The sequence below is a fragment of the Pyricularia grisea genome (assembly GCF_004355905.1).
Source record: "Pyricularia grisea strain NI907 chromosome Unknown Pyricularia_grisea_NI907_Scaffold_2, whole genome shotgun sequence".
NCBI lineage: Eukaryota > Fungi > Ascomycota > Sordariomycetes > Magnaporthales > Pyriculariaceae > Pyricularia > Pyricularia grisea.
The window spans coordinates 1,294,872-1,307,998 of record NW_022156717.1 but is presented as its reverse complement, the minus strand read 5'-3'; the positions used below and the strand labels follow the sequence as shown (position 1 = coordinate 1,307,998).

The following is a 13,127-nucleotide window of genomic DNA, read 5'->3' as shown; positions in this document are numbered from 1 at the left end:
AAAAAAACAAGAGGACTCTCTCCATGAACTTAAGCACTGCCTGTACCGTGAAAGGATGATCGACGATCTTATAGCACACAAAGCAGGAAACAAAACCAAGTACCAAGTAATTATCTTGCAGACCTATAACAGAAATCGGCAGTGAATAAATCCCGAGGACGGTACAGTGACAAAAAAACAGCGGCCAATATTTCCCTAAAGGTCCAAACCCGCGCCTGGGTTACCAACTTGGTTGGTTGTCAGTGACCAACACACCCCCCACCCTTTCAGCCAAGCGCTCCTAGCGAGCAGTAAATTGTAGCTACATTACCTATCTACACACCAACGCCCCCAGAAGCGTCTGGCTGACAGGGAGACGAAGAGCACAAGAGAGCGCGGGCGGTGCAGCAGGTGCTTTTTTGTCTTTCTCTGCTGCCCTGGAACAGCCCCAGTCGCCCTTAGCGTCCCAACCAACGGTATCCATGTTCCAACCGGGCATGCCCAGCCCTGACCCCTGCTCAGAACCCTTGCCTGGCCCTTAGTTCCCTTTTTCGGTCTTGACTACTACCGTCCAGCTCCCGGGCGCCGCTCACTCACTCTCGCACACATCATTGACTCCCCCTGGCCCATTTGGACGGGCAACTGACTGGACTTGGACTTTTTTTTGCATGGCACCACTTTGCATTAACATTTTTTTGCTGAAAACTTCGACATCAACTCTCCTCGTCCCTTTCCCGCCTCATCCCTCCATCTTCCGAAATTCTTCAACTTCGTATCGATTTGTTCTTTGAAGGTGTGCACGAGCGCTGGACAAAGTGCATAGCTAAGCGGGGGATAAAAAGAAGAGACTGCCTATCGGACATCTCATACAGAGAAGGCCCTTATACATTTTTTTTATTATATTTCATTTATTGTTCCTATTTTATTTGGCCACAGCGGCCTGTTTCCTATTTTCGTCCCGTTTCGTCCTTCATCAGAAGGAAGTAGCTACATACCTACGCCTTGGTCCGAACTCGTGTGCGCGCGCGCGCTTGTCACGCACCAAACCGCAGCTACCATTCGTTCACACATCCAACTCTTGTTGCCTGTCGTCCCAAACTTTTTCTGCTGCCTATTCCGCCACCCTGCGAGCGCGACATCAAAATTCAATCATAGACAGTACGAAGGGACCAAAAAAAGAGTCCCCCATTGGAATCACTTCCATTCACCTGCATGCATCTTACGTTGTGTGCGAGGTAGCTCGGCCATTCTTTTCGGTATTGTCTTTTTTGTATTGAAAGACAATCATTGTTATAGTGTGAGTTTCTCTTTTCTTACTGCTGGCTTGGATTTGTTGTGTCGTTCATCGATCAGCCCGCCGCGAACTCGTTTGCAATGAGAACACACGACCCCGCGACAGTCAGGAGCCACGGCCGCATCTCATGAGAAGGCCCGAAGACCAGGCCCGCCTGGTTCCCCAGCAGTCAGTCCAACAGGCTTCAGACGTCAGCAGGCTGGTCCTCTACGGTGTCCAGCGGGATCACTCCTGCATTGGCACCGTTGCACCGGCAGCGATGGTCATTAAGCTCCGACCCTACCCGATTGCTTCAGCTACTTGCATCGAATTTTTCACCAACTGCGCGGCGGCTTTTCGGGAACGTACATGTCCAGACGAGCAATGCTGACAACAAACCTGAACTGCAATACGCAGTCACCCGATCGCGTGTCTCTCTCACTGATCTACTCGGAAATCTTCCCAACCGCTCGCTACCCAACCGATATCGAATTCTCGTCGATCACGAACCGCGCCTACAGAAGCAAACCGCCTGGCAGGATCCTTGCGATCTAATTTCTAGAAACGACTTCTACCTCACAAAACAAACTTTCTTTTGATCAATTCATAGGCCGTACGAGGTCAACGAGCGGCCCCGGCGGCTCGAAAACGATTCTATATGCCTAGATTCCCAGTTTCTTTCGGTAAGCGGAGGTCGACCGCAGACAGCTTTGAAAATGGTGCTGTAGCAGCAGAACCATCGTTCCGCGTCCTCGAGAGGCCCGATGCCTCCAATGGCAAATCTTTCGATGGTGGTGTCCGGAACTCGGCCTACAAGCCAGCCCATAATCCGAAAGCTTCCATCTCAGTCGACCTCGCCCCGATGGATGACAATATTTTTGCAGACCTGACCACCACAAATCGGTACGTACCATAAAAAATGTTCTTTTTCTTTTTCGATCGTGCCGCTGCCCGTTAATATACGGAAAAGCAAAAAGAGCTAGGATTTGGTGGTTCCATTTAAAAATTCGTGTCTCAGTCTCGCATGACACATGGTTTTGGCAGAAGCCCCATGCTGCCTTGGTTTGGCAAAATTAGCTGGCCTGTGCTAGGTGCCTAGAATCAGCCTCAGCCCCATCGCAGCTCAGGGGCTACAACCCCGTGGGCCCTGTACTGGGAGAAAATCAATTTCGTACCTAAAGCATCGCCATTGCTAGTTTATGCTAACTGAAAGCTCAAGTAGTGGCAGCGGTCTGTCAAATAATACCACAAAATCCTCATTAACCGACATTTCCTCTCGACACAGCAACGCCTCCACTGCCCCATCCTCTACCCACGAAAACACTGCTGCCATCCCCGAAGACTCGAAAAGGCCAGTCCCAAAGAAGTCATACCAAGATATTCCTCTCCCCCCAATTCCAAAATCGTCGAGCAGCGGATTCCTCAAGGCTGCTGGCCGAACCTTCTCATTTGGAACAAAGAAGCACCAGTCTTCGGGCTCTGCGGGACAGGAGTCAGATATGCAATCCTCAATCGACCAGCACGGCCCAGAGCAGCTATCCAGTGTAGGGAGACCTCGTACGACGACAACGTCGACAACTAGCACAGCCACACCACCCAAGCTTGACGACGAATCAAGCTCTTTTGACCTTGGTGGAGATTTCAGCAAGATGCTCAGCTTTGAGAAGAGGAAGAGCACACTGACGTTGAAGGATGACCAGAACGGTCGTCAGGCTCTGGGGCCGCGTTCTTTGACTGGCAATCGTCTGAACCAACCTCAGCCTTCGCCATTGACGATTGACAAGACCTCGCGGATAGAACCCTCACCATTCTCTTGGGGAAGCCATCACTCTGGAGACGTCCTGCTGCACAGCTCGAACCATGGCAACGAGAATGCCCCACCAGTTCCGAGACATGGTTCTACATACTCATCGAGGCCCCAGGGCCCATCTCAGTCGTCTTCAGACGGCAGCCTCCTGGCAGGTCACCCCGGCAATGATCGGAGATTTTCTGGAGAGGGTGAAGGAGAGGACACATCACTGTTGAAAGATATTTCTACAGCCACCAGATTCCTAAAGAGTGGTGGTCCACAAACCGGTAACGGTCGGTATCGGAGGGACGAGGACACTCTGGGGTCGGGCTACAACCAGGTTTCAAGCCCCAGAGATGATGAAGACCTTTTCGACACAAGCCTAGTGAACTCGAGTAGAGCGGCAAGGCGCTACGTCGCTGAGAAACCCAGCCCACCCCGCAACAAGGTCATGACTCCGGCCGAATTTGAAAGATACCGTCAAGACAAGGAGAGGGGTTCGGATAGTGGCGACAAGTCTCCTACGAAGGGTGACGATGACGATGATGAGGATATCAACTATGACGACGATGATGATGAGGTGGAGAAGTCGAAACAGGCTGCTAAGCAAAGGCAAAAGCAAGAGGCACACATGACAGTGTACCGACAGCAAATGATGAAGGTTACCGGCGAACCGGCTACTGGCGTTTCTGCCCGTCCTGGATTTTCGGCTTCATTCAGCACACCCAACCTGCTCCAGGCCCGTGGACCGTCCCCCAACAAGTCTGTCGACGCTTCTGGCGAGTCGGATGAGGACGAGGAGGTTCCTCTCGCAATCTTGGCCGCACACGGATTTCCGAACAAGAATCGCCCACCACACCGCCTCAGCTCAATGATGTCAAACCCCAACCTCAAGGTTGCTGCTCAAACAAGCTACGCTCGCCCGGGCTCTGCGCATGGCGAATCTCCTGTCTCTAGTGGTCCATCGCCCTCAGGCGGTCGTCTACCAGCATTTGCCAGGAATCTTCCCCAAGATCCCTTTGTCGGAGCTGGGCTCGTGAACCATCCAGTTAGGGAGAGTCTTTCATTTGGTGCTGGTGCGCCCGCTGCCCTCCAGACCCCTGGCGTGCCGCCTGGAGGTCTGGTCGGCGTCATTGCCGGCGAGGAGCGTGCTCGTGCTCTGCGTCGGGGCAGCCCTGCCATCGATTCACACAAGCCACTGATGCCCATGGCAGGGCCAGGAGGCTTTGATCCCCTCGGCGCCGTTCCCTCCCATATGATGTACCCTGGCCCCAACCCTCGACCGCTCTCGACTGTAGACCAAACGCAAGCACAAATGAACCAGATGCAGCAGTTCATGCAAATGCAAATGCAGTTCATGCAGTTGCAAATGATGCAGACAAACGGCAATCGCATGTCACAAATCCCCCAGATGGCACCACAGATGCCAGGCATGCCCGGCGGGCAGATGCTAGGCAACGGAATGATGGGCAGCCCGGGCGACATGCGACACAGTTTCGTGGACAACGGCTCTGTGTTTGACCTACCTATCCGCCCCGAGCAGCATGGGCGCAGTATGAGCATGGTGCAGCCCAGCTCGGCCTCTTGGATCCAGCCACCTATGCAAGGCCCCGGCCCCGGTTATGCTCCAAGCATCCGTGTTCAAGGTGCAGGCTATGCGCCCTCCATCGCACCGTCTGAGAGGAGCAACATTGGCCTTCCCGGACGCTACCGGCCTGTGTCTCAGATGCCTGCTGCTGCCCCTGCGGACCCCCGCAAGAGCACGAATATGTCAGGCGCTCTTGGTTGGGACCAACCACGCACCAAGAGTCCGCTCGGGTTTGGCACAGCCAAGACACCTAGCCCGGGCCCGGATGCGGCTCACAGCAAAAAGACCATCAATGTGGTCGCTGCGGATGACGAGGACGAGGACGACGAGCAGGCCTGGGCTGCTTTGAAGCAGAAACGGGAAAAGAAGCGGTCGATTTGGAAGTCTAAGAAGAGCTTCGGAAGCGACATCTCCCTCATGATCAAATAAACGACTCGAAAGAAGCAGCTCACTGCTGCCTGAAAAGATGCTCCTTTGTCATTCTTTTTCTCGCATCATTTTTTTTGCGGAACATAGCGTTCGGTGTGGCAGGGAAGACGATATTTTCCTTCTCTGTGTATGCATTCCTGGATCGTCTTTATCTGTTTGGATGTTTTGTGTTTCTGGCCACTGGTTGGAAACTAATCTCGCTTCACACTACCTTACGTTCGTTTTTTTCTTCTTCTCTTTCTTGGTTTTGGTGTTGGGCTCGCGCATATACAAGAAATATTTAATCTGTTGCTTGTTTTGGGTACTTGGATCTTTATTTTGATTGCACTTGTTTGAAAAGCACAACACCTCGTCACAGCAAAAATCTGCCTTTTGTATACCTCCAAGCGGGCCCACAAACCCTGTCACTAAAAGTGCATGCGTTATTATTTCTTTGTTTGCACACAGCGGCATTAGTTTGTCAGTTTTGGTTGCGTTTTTTGCCCTGACTTTACATTCCTTTACTTGTTGTGTTCTTCTTGTTGATCAGGTGGTACGGATGAGCGGCAGGAACGGGAGAATTAAAGTAGAGAGGAGACGGAGGAGGGCAACGAATTTGTACAGTGGATAGTTTTCTATGCATGAAAGAACGGCGTCATGATAGACAGATCCAAAAATGGGCGCAAATGGCAAAGATGGAAATAAAGAAAACTCCAATGCCTACATGCAATGTTTTGGGTGGAAGCCTGTAGTATCTACGCCAGCTTCGTCCATAATTTAATTAACAAGCCTCTTAAATCATGCATTCACTATATTAAGTCCTAATGAATTGTTCATGTTTCTTCAATTGTTTATTTAATTTCTTTTTAGTGCCAGATAAGTCTGAAAACCCCAGTGGCATAGGGAGATGTCGTATCAGACTCTTTGTCATGCTTGGTTACTTGGCTCTCTTCTTTTTTTTTTCTTTTGCTTTTTCCTTCTGTTTATATTCCACTTCACTCAGTCTTTCCGGCAGCCCAATCCCTCCTCCTGACGCCCATCTCGACGGCAGCCAGGCCCCAGTCCTCGCCGTGGTTGTGGCTACCCTCGATGACTCCTGCGCGGGCCTTGGCCTGGTCGTCGGTCAGGACAGTCAGGACGCCAAAGATGACGGGGACACCCGTGTCGAGCTGGACGCGCATCAGGCCGTGGGAGACGGAGTCGGCAATGTACTCAAAGTGCATCGTCTCGCCCTTGATGAGGACGCCGATGGCGATCAGGGCGTCAAAGGGACCGGTGGAGGACGCATCGCTGGTCGGGAGCGCGGTAAGGTCTGTCGTCGAGGAGCCGAGGAGGTCGCCGGCCGTCAGGGATGGGCCGGAGCTTGAGGTTTGGAGCTGGGATGCTGAGTAGAGTCTGTTGTTTTTTTGGTTTGTCAATAACCGAAAACTAGAGTGTAAAGCATTCTGACCATGAATCAGACACCGAGACGTATTTCTCCCTATCTGGACAAAGTCCAAGACGAAAGTTGGAGAAGAAAACAAAAGGGGACAAGGGGCGGGCTTGACCTCTGCACGGCGATTGGCAGCTCCCACGACCCCGGGACGCTCTGCACGACTATGTTGGATTCCTTGACGCCGCATGCCAACAGCTTGGCCTTTGTGCCGGCCAGCAACGGCTCGATGATGGTCTCGTTCCAGCGCGCGTGCACGATTCCGATGCGCAGGGCGGACCCGTCGTGCTGCTGCGGGGTTGGGCCTTTGGTGTGCATTTTTGGGGTTTTGCTTGTTGGGGTCTGGTCTGGAGAAAAGGTTGCTTCTCGATTGTGTGTTTTGTTGCTATTCTGTTTTCGTTCCTGGCGTGTTTTTTTGGTCGAGGATAACGTTTTTTGCTAAAGAGGATTGGCCCGACCTTGGATAGATGCTTTGGTTGTTGGATTGGAGAGGGGTAAAACAAAAAGGGTACGTCTACTTTACCTTACTCTTGGCTGAGCTATGATGCTTGTTTCAATTGAAGCTCCCTTGCGCGCGCGCATGCAATCAGTGGACGGGGTGGCGCGAATGCGGGGAACGAACTTGTGTGAGCGTGAGAGTGTGTATGTGGGCGGGGGCGAACAGGGGTGGTGCGATTGGACCTTGGCAAGTGACGTCTTGGCTCCGATAGAGATGCATGTTTTTCTTCGAGTTGACTAACACGTACGTCTTGCTTACTGATCTTCAAACCCACATAGGTTGATTTGAACGCATATTGTAAGCTTTCTGAGTTGCTGACGAACAGTTTTGAAAGGCACTTGGAAGCTAAGTTCGGTACCTCAAGGTGGAGTCATTTGCAAGAGTCTCTTCAAGATGTTTGCAGATAGCCACAACGAGTCTCGTACCTGCCTCGTTCTCCTACCATGTTGGTTAGGGGGCCGGAAACGGTAAGAGCGATATGGCAAAACATATGATAGCTTCCATACCTTCCTTCCCCGAATGATGATCAGAAACAGAGGATTCAATCTCGCGGATGAACCTGCAGATGGCGATGGGTTGTCTTTTTTTTTTTTTGCCCCCGTTCTTTTCCATCGCAACCAAATCGTCCGTCGTCCGGGGTAGGCATCAACAGTCAGCGACAGGCTTGATTCAGCCCATGTTACAGACATGCTTATGCGGCAATCATTGACTTATTCTAGAAATTCTATCTGTCAGTTTTTTTTTTTTTTTTTTTTGTTCTTATTTACGTGTTTAGGGGCCTGAGAAAGCCTAGTACCCGAGACCATGCCCATTGCTCCCCTCCCGCAGGACACCGTCCGCCTCCTGCGCGGCCATGTGGTAATCAGTACGCCCGTCTCCGTGGTCAAGGAGCTGTTGGACAACTCAATCGATGCCAAAGCCACCAGCATCGAGGTGCTCGTCTCACGCAATACGGTGGACAGGATTGAAGTCCGTGACAATGGAGTAGGGATCGAAACTCGGGACTTCGAAGCGCTTGGGCGCCGTGGCCATACGAGCAAGTTGAAGTCGGCCGAAGAGCTGGAAACCATTGGCGGCACGTCTCTCGGGTTTCGTGGCGAGGCTCTTGCGGCCGTGGCTGCAGTCGCAAAGGTAACGGTCACCACAAGGACGGCTGCAGACGACACAGCAACTGTCTTTGACTTGCTTGCGAACGGCAAAGGGACGCTCAAGAACGCAATTAAGTCTACGCCTGTAGGAACAACAGTAACAGCTTTAGACATGTTTGAACGTTTACCAGTGCGGAAGAAGGTAGCCATCAAAGAGGCCAAGTCAACGATAGCCAAGATGAAGCAGCTTCTCACCGCCTATGCGCTAGCTAGGCCGCAGCTGAAGTTGGCCATCAAAGAAATAGGCGTGACTCATTCATGCTTTTCGTACTCACCTCGGCCTCATGCGACAATGAAGGCGGCCGCGATATGTCTGTTCGGACCGGACCTCATTGCGCAGTGCGTTGAAATGACCCACAGGACAGTCGCTTCGGCCAGATGCAAAGACCTCGCCGATGGTGTTGTTACTGACATTCCGGGCCAATATGACGGTTATATCGAGGTTGTCGCTCTTATCCCTGCTCAAGGTGCTGCCCCAGCCAAGATCTCAAACAAGGGTGCTTTCTTCTCTGTGGATTCTCGACCAGTATCCGCCTCAAGAACAGTTTTCAAGAAGATCTACAGTTGCTTCAAAAAATGCATTGCCAAATGTCTCGAGGCGTGCGATGATGAGAAGAAAGTCAAAGAACCCTTCATTGCACTGAACATTAAGTGTCCTCAAGGAGGCTATGATGTGAACCTTGAGCCTGCAAAGGATGATGTGCTTTTTACCAACGAGCAATGTATCATTGACGCATGTGATGCTCTGTTTGAGAAGACTTACAGGAATTCTCCTTTCCAGGGTGAGGTTGAGCGAATCTGCGATCTAACTCCAGGCAGTTCAATCGCCCCAGCGAAAGATATGGCAAAAATCAGCATTCTTGCCCAGAGTGATCCGCGGAGAGCCGGCGACATTGACTTCTCATCCGGTCCCAATCAACCAACGGATGCTTCTGGCCAGGTATCTGACCACTTATATGTTACTGTAAATGGTTGATGATCGGGGATTTTCTCTGACAATTTGAGTCTCTATTTAGGAGCCAGTGTCTGATGATATTGGTATTTACCATGCTGCGCATGTCAAGAATCCTCCCCACGAGAAGACAACATCAAGAGGTGGACCTCAATGGAGTGTCAGCATGATGGGTGGTGACAGCAGCGAGGATGAGGACTCACACCCAACACAGAATCAGTCTGCCAAACAGAAAAGTAATACTATCGGGTTGTGTGCTCAGTCGGACTCGAGTGTTCCGACCTCACCCCATCAAGAGGAAGAAGTTTCGCGGCCACTGGATGGGGTCAATCCTTGGATGCTTGCAAAAATGAACGCTGCTATCAAACAGGCAAATGGATCCCAACCTGTGCGTCCTGATGCACAAGAAGACATTCCAACCACTCCGTCATCCCCAACGTCGCGGGGCGAACCTCAAGGATCGCGTCCAGAGCTTGCCCCTGGCCAAGCATTCTGGGATAAGACCTCAACTATCGATGCTCCTGTGTCCCCACCACGTTTCCCTGCTATCAGAGATCTAGAGTTTCCAATATTTGGCCAGTCCTCAGTGCTGTCACCAATGTCAGCTCACCCTCTGATTCACGGAAGCATATTTCGAAGTCCTTCGCCGTCAAACAATCGAGAACGTCGGAAATCATCATGTCCACCTGAAACCGATCCTCAAAAAACAGCGCATCCGGAGACCAACTATCAAACGCCACCGTCATCTTCAGGAGCCGATCGAAGACCTCGCGGTCAGAGATCCAGCAAAAGAGGAAGCACTTTCCGGGGCGGCAGTCAACAGCTTCGACAGGGCAAGCTGTTTTCAAGGAACGGTTGGGAACCAAATTTGCCGAAGGGCAATTCTGGAGGCATCTCATCAGGCTTGCATAATCCTGAGCCAAATGACTCTGTTGAGTTAATGCCACGTCTTGGATCCCCAGAAATTCGGAGTAGACAGCCTTTGAGGCCGTTGTCGCCATCGCAACAAAACAGCCATAATGAAGCTCCTTCAGATCTCATAGTCCGCGGGAGAAAAAGTCTACGCAAGGAACATTCTGGGAAATCTTTCGCCACAATGGCCAACCCATTTTCCTCAATCATTTCTCTTGGAGCTCCGCCACAGCCAGAGATTACTACCGCGCGGGCTGTATTGCAATGCGAACTTTCCCATATGGACGACGGTATGGCCAATCACAACATGCGTCCCCGTCCTGGCATCAGAAACAAAAGTCGTTCAAAGTCTCGAACGCGTTCGAAGCGGCTCAAGAGCAGCATGTTGGCCCTGGAGACTGCTACACTGGATACGTTTGGGCTTGAGACATGGAAAGAGAACTTCGACTTGAAGCTTCTGCTGGCCGTCGAAGAGCGACTATCAGCGATTGATGATTATCTCATGACAGGGGATATTCGCGAGGGACTCCTGATAAACCACGACACCTTGGGTGCCGTCGAGGCGCAGCTCAAATCATTTCTGTACGAGCGCCTGGTGGATGAGAGTGGCCATAGATGCGAATTCGAGATTGACTTGCGTCGAGCGATGGCAGGAGAGCAGGCGTGAGAATTATCTACGCCGTTTCTGGCAGGCACAGTATATGATTGACGCAAAACATTGGTCGAGGAAAAATTCAAACATAGGCATGTGCTGTAAGGGCTATTGATCTTGCTTGATATCTTGCTTGGCTAAATTCTGAGATGTAGGTTGCATCTTGTCCTCTTCTTTGCTTGGTTGGAAGGCTTCGACAAATGATTCCTGATAATGTTGTGGACTATATGACAATGATTTGGTGGTAAAAAGAAGTTGGGTGAACGTCAGATAGCTTGAGCGTGCAGTCTACTCGCTTATTTAAGTAATTCAAGGCAAACACTTTGTACCATGCTTCGCCTTCTCGTCAATTATGTTGCCGATGATGGTGGGTGTGTTTTGTGCATTCAGCACCTCAGCCTTGGGTGAACTCAAGCTCCTGGTTGTGGGCACAGATGCTTTCATGTCTTGCTTTTTCACGCAGCCTCTGGGGTGCGCCGCTCCCACCTCACAACTGCAGGTTGCATAGGCCGAGAGAACAAAGAAGTGTAGTCAGTGGGTGGCACGGTAGCCATGCCATCCAGCGTAGAGAACTTGAAGTTCCGGACCAAGGTGCTGACGATGGTGGCCAGGTTTAGATAGGCAAACTTCTCCCCAATGCAACGATGCCGACCGGCACCAAAGGGCAGGTACGGGCTCTTGGTGCCCTTGGAGGTGGCCCCGTAGCCGTAATCGACAATCTCGTCGTCAGCCTCGACCGCGTCATCCTCCTCCCACCGGTGCGGGTCCCACGCCATCGCATCGCGGAAGTGCTCCTCGTCCAGGTGCGTCACGATGGGCGAGGACACGAGCACCTTGCCCGGCGTGACGACGTAGTCGCTGCCCGGAATCCGCATCGGCCGCTTCACCTTGCGCATGATGGAGTGGATGGACGAGTGCACCCGCAGCGTCTCCTTGACCACGTTTGCGAGCAGCGGCAGCTTGTCGAGGTCCGAGTGCTGCAGAGATTCCCGCCCGAGCCGCCGCACTTCTTGGTACACCTCCTCGGCGACGTCTGGGCGCGACGCGAGGCGGAGCATGATCCACGCGCTCGAGGATGACGACGAGTGCTGCCCCGCCATGAGCAGCGTGATCATCATGTGGGCCATCTCCTTGTCCGGGAGGGGTTGACCGTTTTTGTACACGCAGCTGCTCATCAGGTGGCGGATCATGTCTGGCTCTTCTTCTTGTTGTTGATCAGAAGAATCGCCCGTTTGGCTGCGGCGTTTGTTGATAAGATCCATGTATACATTGCGCATTCGAGCATGGGCAACATCGCGTCGGCGGTTTTGGGGCAGAGGTGCCCACGGGATTAGGAAGTTGATGGGGCGGAAACCCAGGTCCAGATCGTGATAGAGCTGAGCGAATTCTCCCGTCAGCTCCCTCCGGACCTCGGGGCCTTGCAGAGTACGACTGGCTGTAAAGATGGTAACCTCGGCCATCATGCTGGGAATATCCACGACGCCTTGACTGCCTGCTTGGAAGACGGGCGAGGTCGCTATGTAATCGAGGACCTCCTTCTCGATCAGCGGGACGTAGGAATCCAGCGCCTTTTGCGTGAGGCCGAACTTGACAAACTTCTTCTGCTCCATGAGCTTGGAGTTGGGGCAGTCGTAAATAATGTCACTGCCAAAAACCGGCGTCGTGAGGGGGCTGTATATCTCTTCAGCATTGACGTCCTGCAGCTTTCCGTTCAGGATGAAGTCGTTGCCCTGGACGCCCAGGAAAACCGTCATCCGCCTGCCGAACAAGACGAACGTAAAGACGTCGCCATGCTTCTCCCGACATCGAGTGTAGAAGCGGTAAGGGTCCGTGCCGTAGGAGACTGCGTTGCCGATGAAGGGAAGCCAGTGGAAGACTAGAGGTGGTTCCGATTTGGGACGGGGGAGTTGCTGCCAGAGGACGTTTAGGGTGATGGAGCCAACGATGAATAGTAGGGCTGCTCCGGCCGAGTAAACCCAGAACGGGGCGGGTGGCAAGAAGGAAGTCATGACGATATTGAAGAAGGATTTGGACTCGGGATGGTTATGGGCGAGGAGTATGTTATAGATGAAGGAATTTTAAGGGGAAAGAAAGTTGAGTCTCGGAGGCAGAGAGCAAGTGACATAAACGAGCAAAAACCTTATGATTAAAGCCAGGTGAATTCACCACATGGCAAGTGGTAATATTCCGAACTCCTCATTGTCAAAACCGTCCTGCCCACCCTCTTTATATATTGTTTATGATTTTGCCTGGAAAGACGACGATACAGCTTGAGAGCGACTTTGGGGAGCAGGTATGGCTCCCAAACAGAACACGAATACGAGTGCGAGACTCGGATTAAGATGCGAGGGCTCCATTTAGGAGACCTACCTATCTGGGCTCGATTTTGGCTTGATGCAGGTTTCTGATTGGCTAGGGGTATTTCAACTGTATCCACAATGATCAGTCCAGGGGTCTAGGGGGGGCTTTGCGTATTATGCCAAGAAAGGAAGAAT

The 13,127-nt window shown here is 52.0% G+C and overlaps 4 protein-coding genes across 4 annotated transcripts; 2 read left to right on the top strand and 2 right to left on the bottom strand.

The window, feature by feature from the left end:
* The first annotated feature begins 603 nt into the window (after nt 1-603).
* PgNI_02939 (uncharacterized protein) lies at nt 604-5,738 on the top strand. Its single transcript, XM_031122996.1, has 3 exons — nt 604-1,276; nt 1,670-2,155; nt 2,475-5,738. The coding sequence occupies exons 2-3, from the start codon at nt 1,911-1,913 to the stop codon at nt 5,056-5,058; spliced, it is 2,829 nt and encodes a 942-aa protein (XP_030984971.1). The 5' UTR covers nt 604-1,276; nt 1,670-1,910; the 3' UTR covers nt 5,059-5,738.
* Nucleotides 5,739-6,032: 294 nt separating this feature from the next.
* Nucleotides 6,033-6,939, bottom strand: PgNI_02938 (uncharacterized protein; the record flags this gene model as incomplete). The annotated part of the gene is made up of 2 exons (XM_031122995.1): nt 6,585-6,939; nt 6,033-6,432 (listed from the first exon to the last, which is right to left on the bottom strand). Exons 1-2 carry the CDS (start codon nt 6,785-6,787, stop codon nt 6,033-6,035), a joined length of 603 nt encoding a protein of 200 aa, XP_030984972.1. The 5' UTR covers nt 6,788-6,939.
* Nucleotides 6,940-7,772: 833 nt separating this feature from the next.
* On the top strand, nt 7,773-10,647 carry PgNI_02937 (uncharacterized protein; the record flags this gene model as incomplete). Its single annotated transcript, XM_031122994.1, has 2 exons — nt 7,773-9,056; nt 9,133-10,647. 2 exons carry the CDS (start codon nt 7,773-7,775, stop codon nt 10,645-10,647), a joined length of 2,799 nt encoding a protein of 932 aa, XP_030984969.1.
* Nucleotides 10,648-11,087: 440 nt separating this feature from the next.
* On the bottom strand, nt 11,088-12,641 carry PgNI_02936 (uncharacterized protein; the record flags this gene model as incomplete). The annotated part of the gene is made up of 1 exon (XM_031122993.1): nt 11,088-12,641. One exon carries the CDS (start codon nt 12,639-12,641, stop codon nt 11,088-11,090), a length of 1,554 nt encoding a protein of 517 aa, XP_030984970.1.
* Nucleotides 12,642-13,127: the final 486 nt, after the last annotated feature.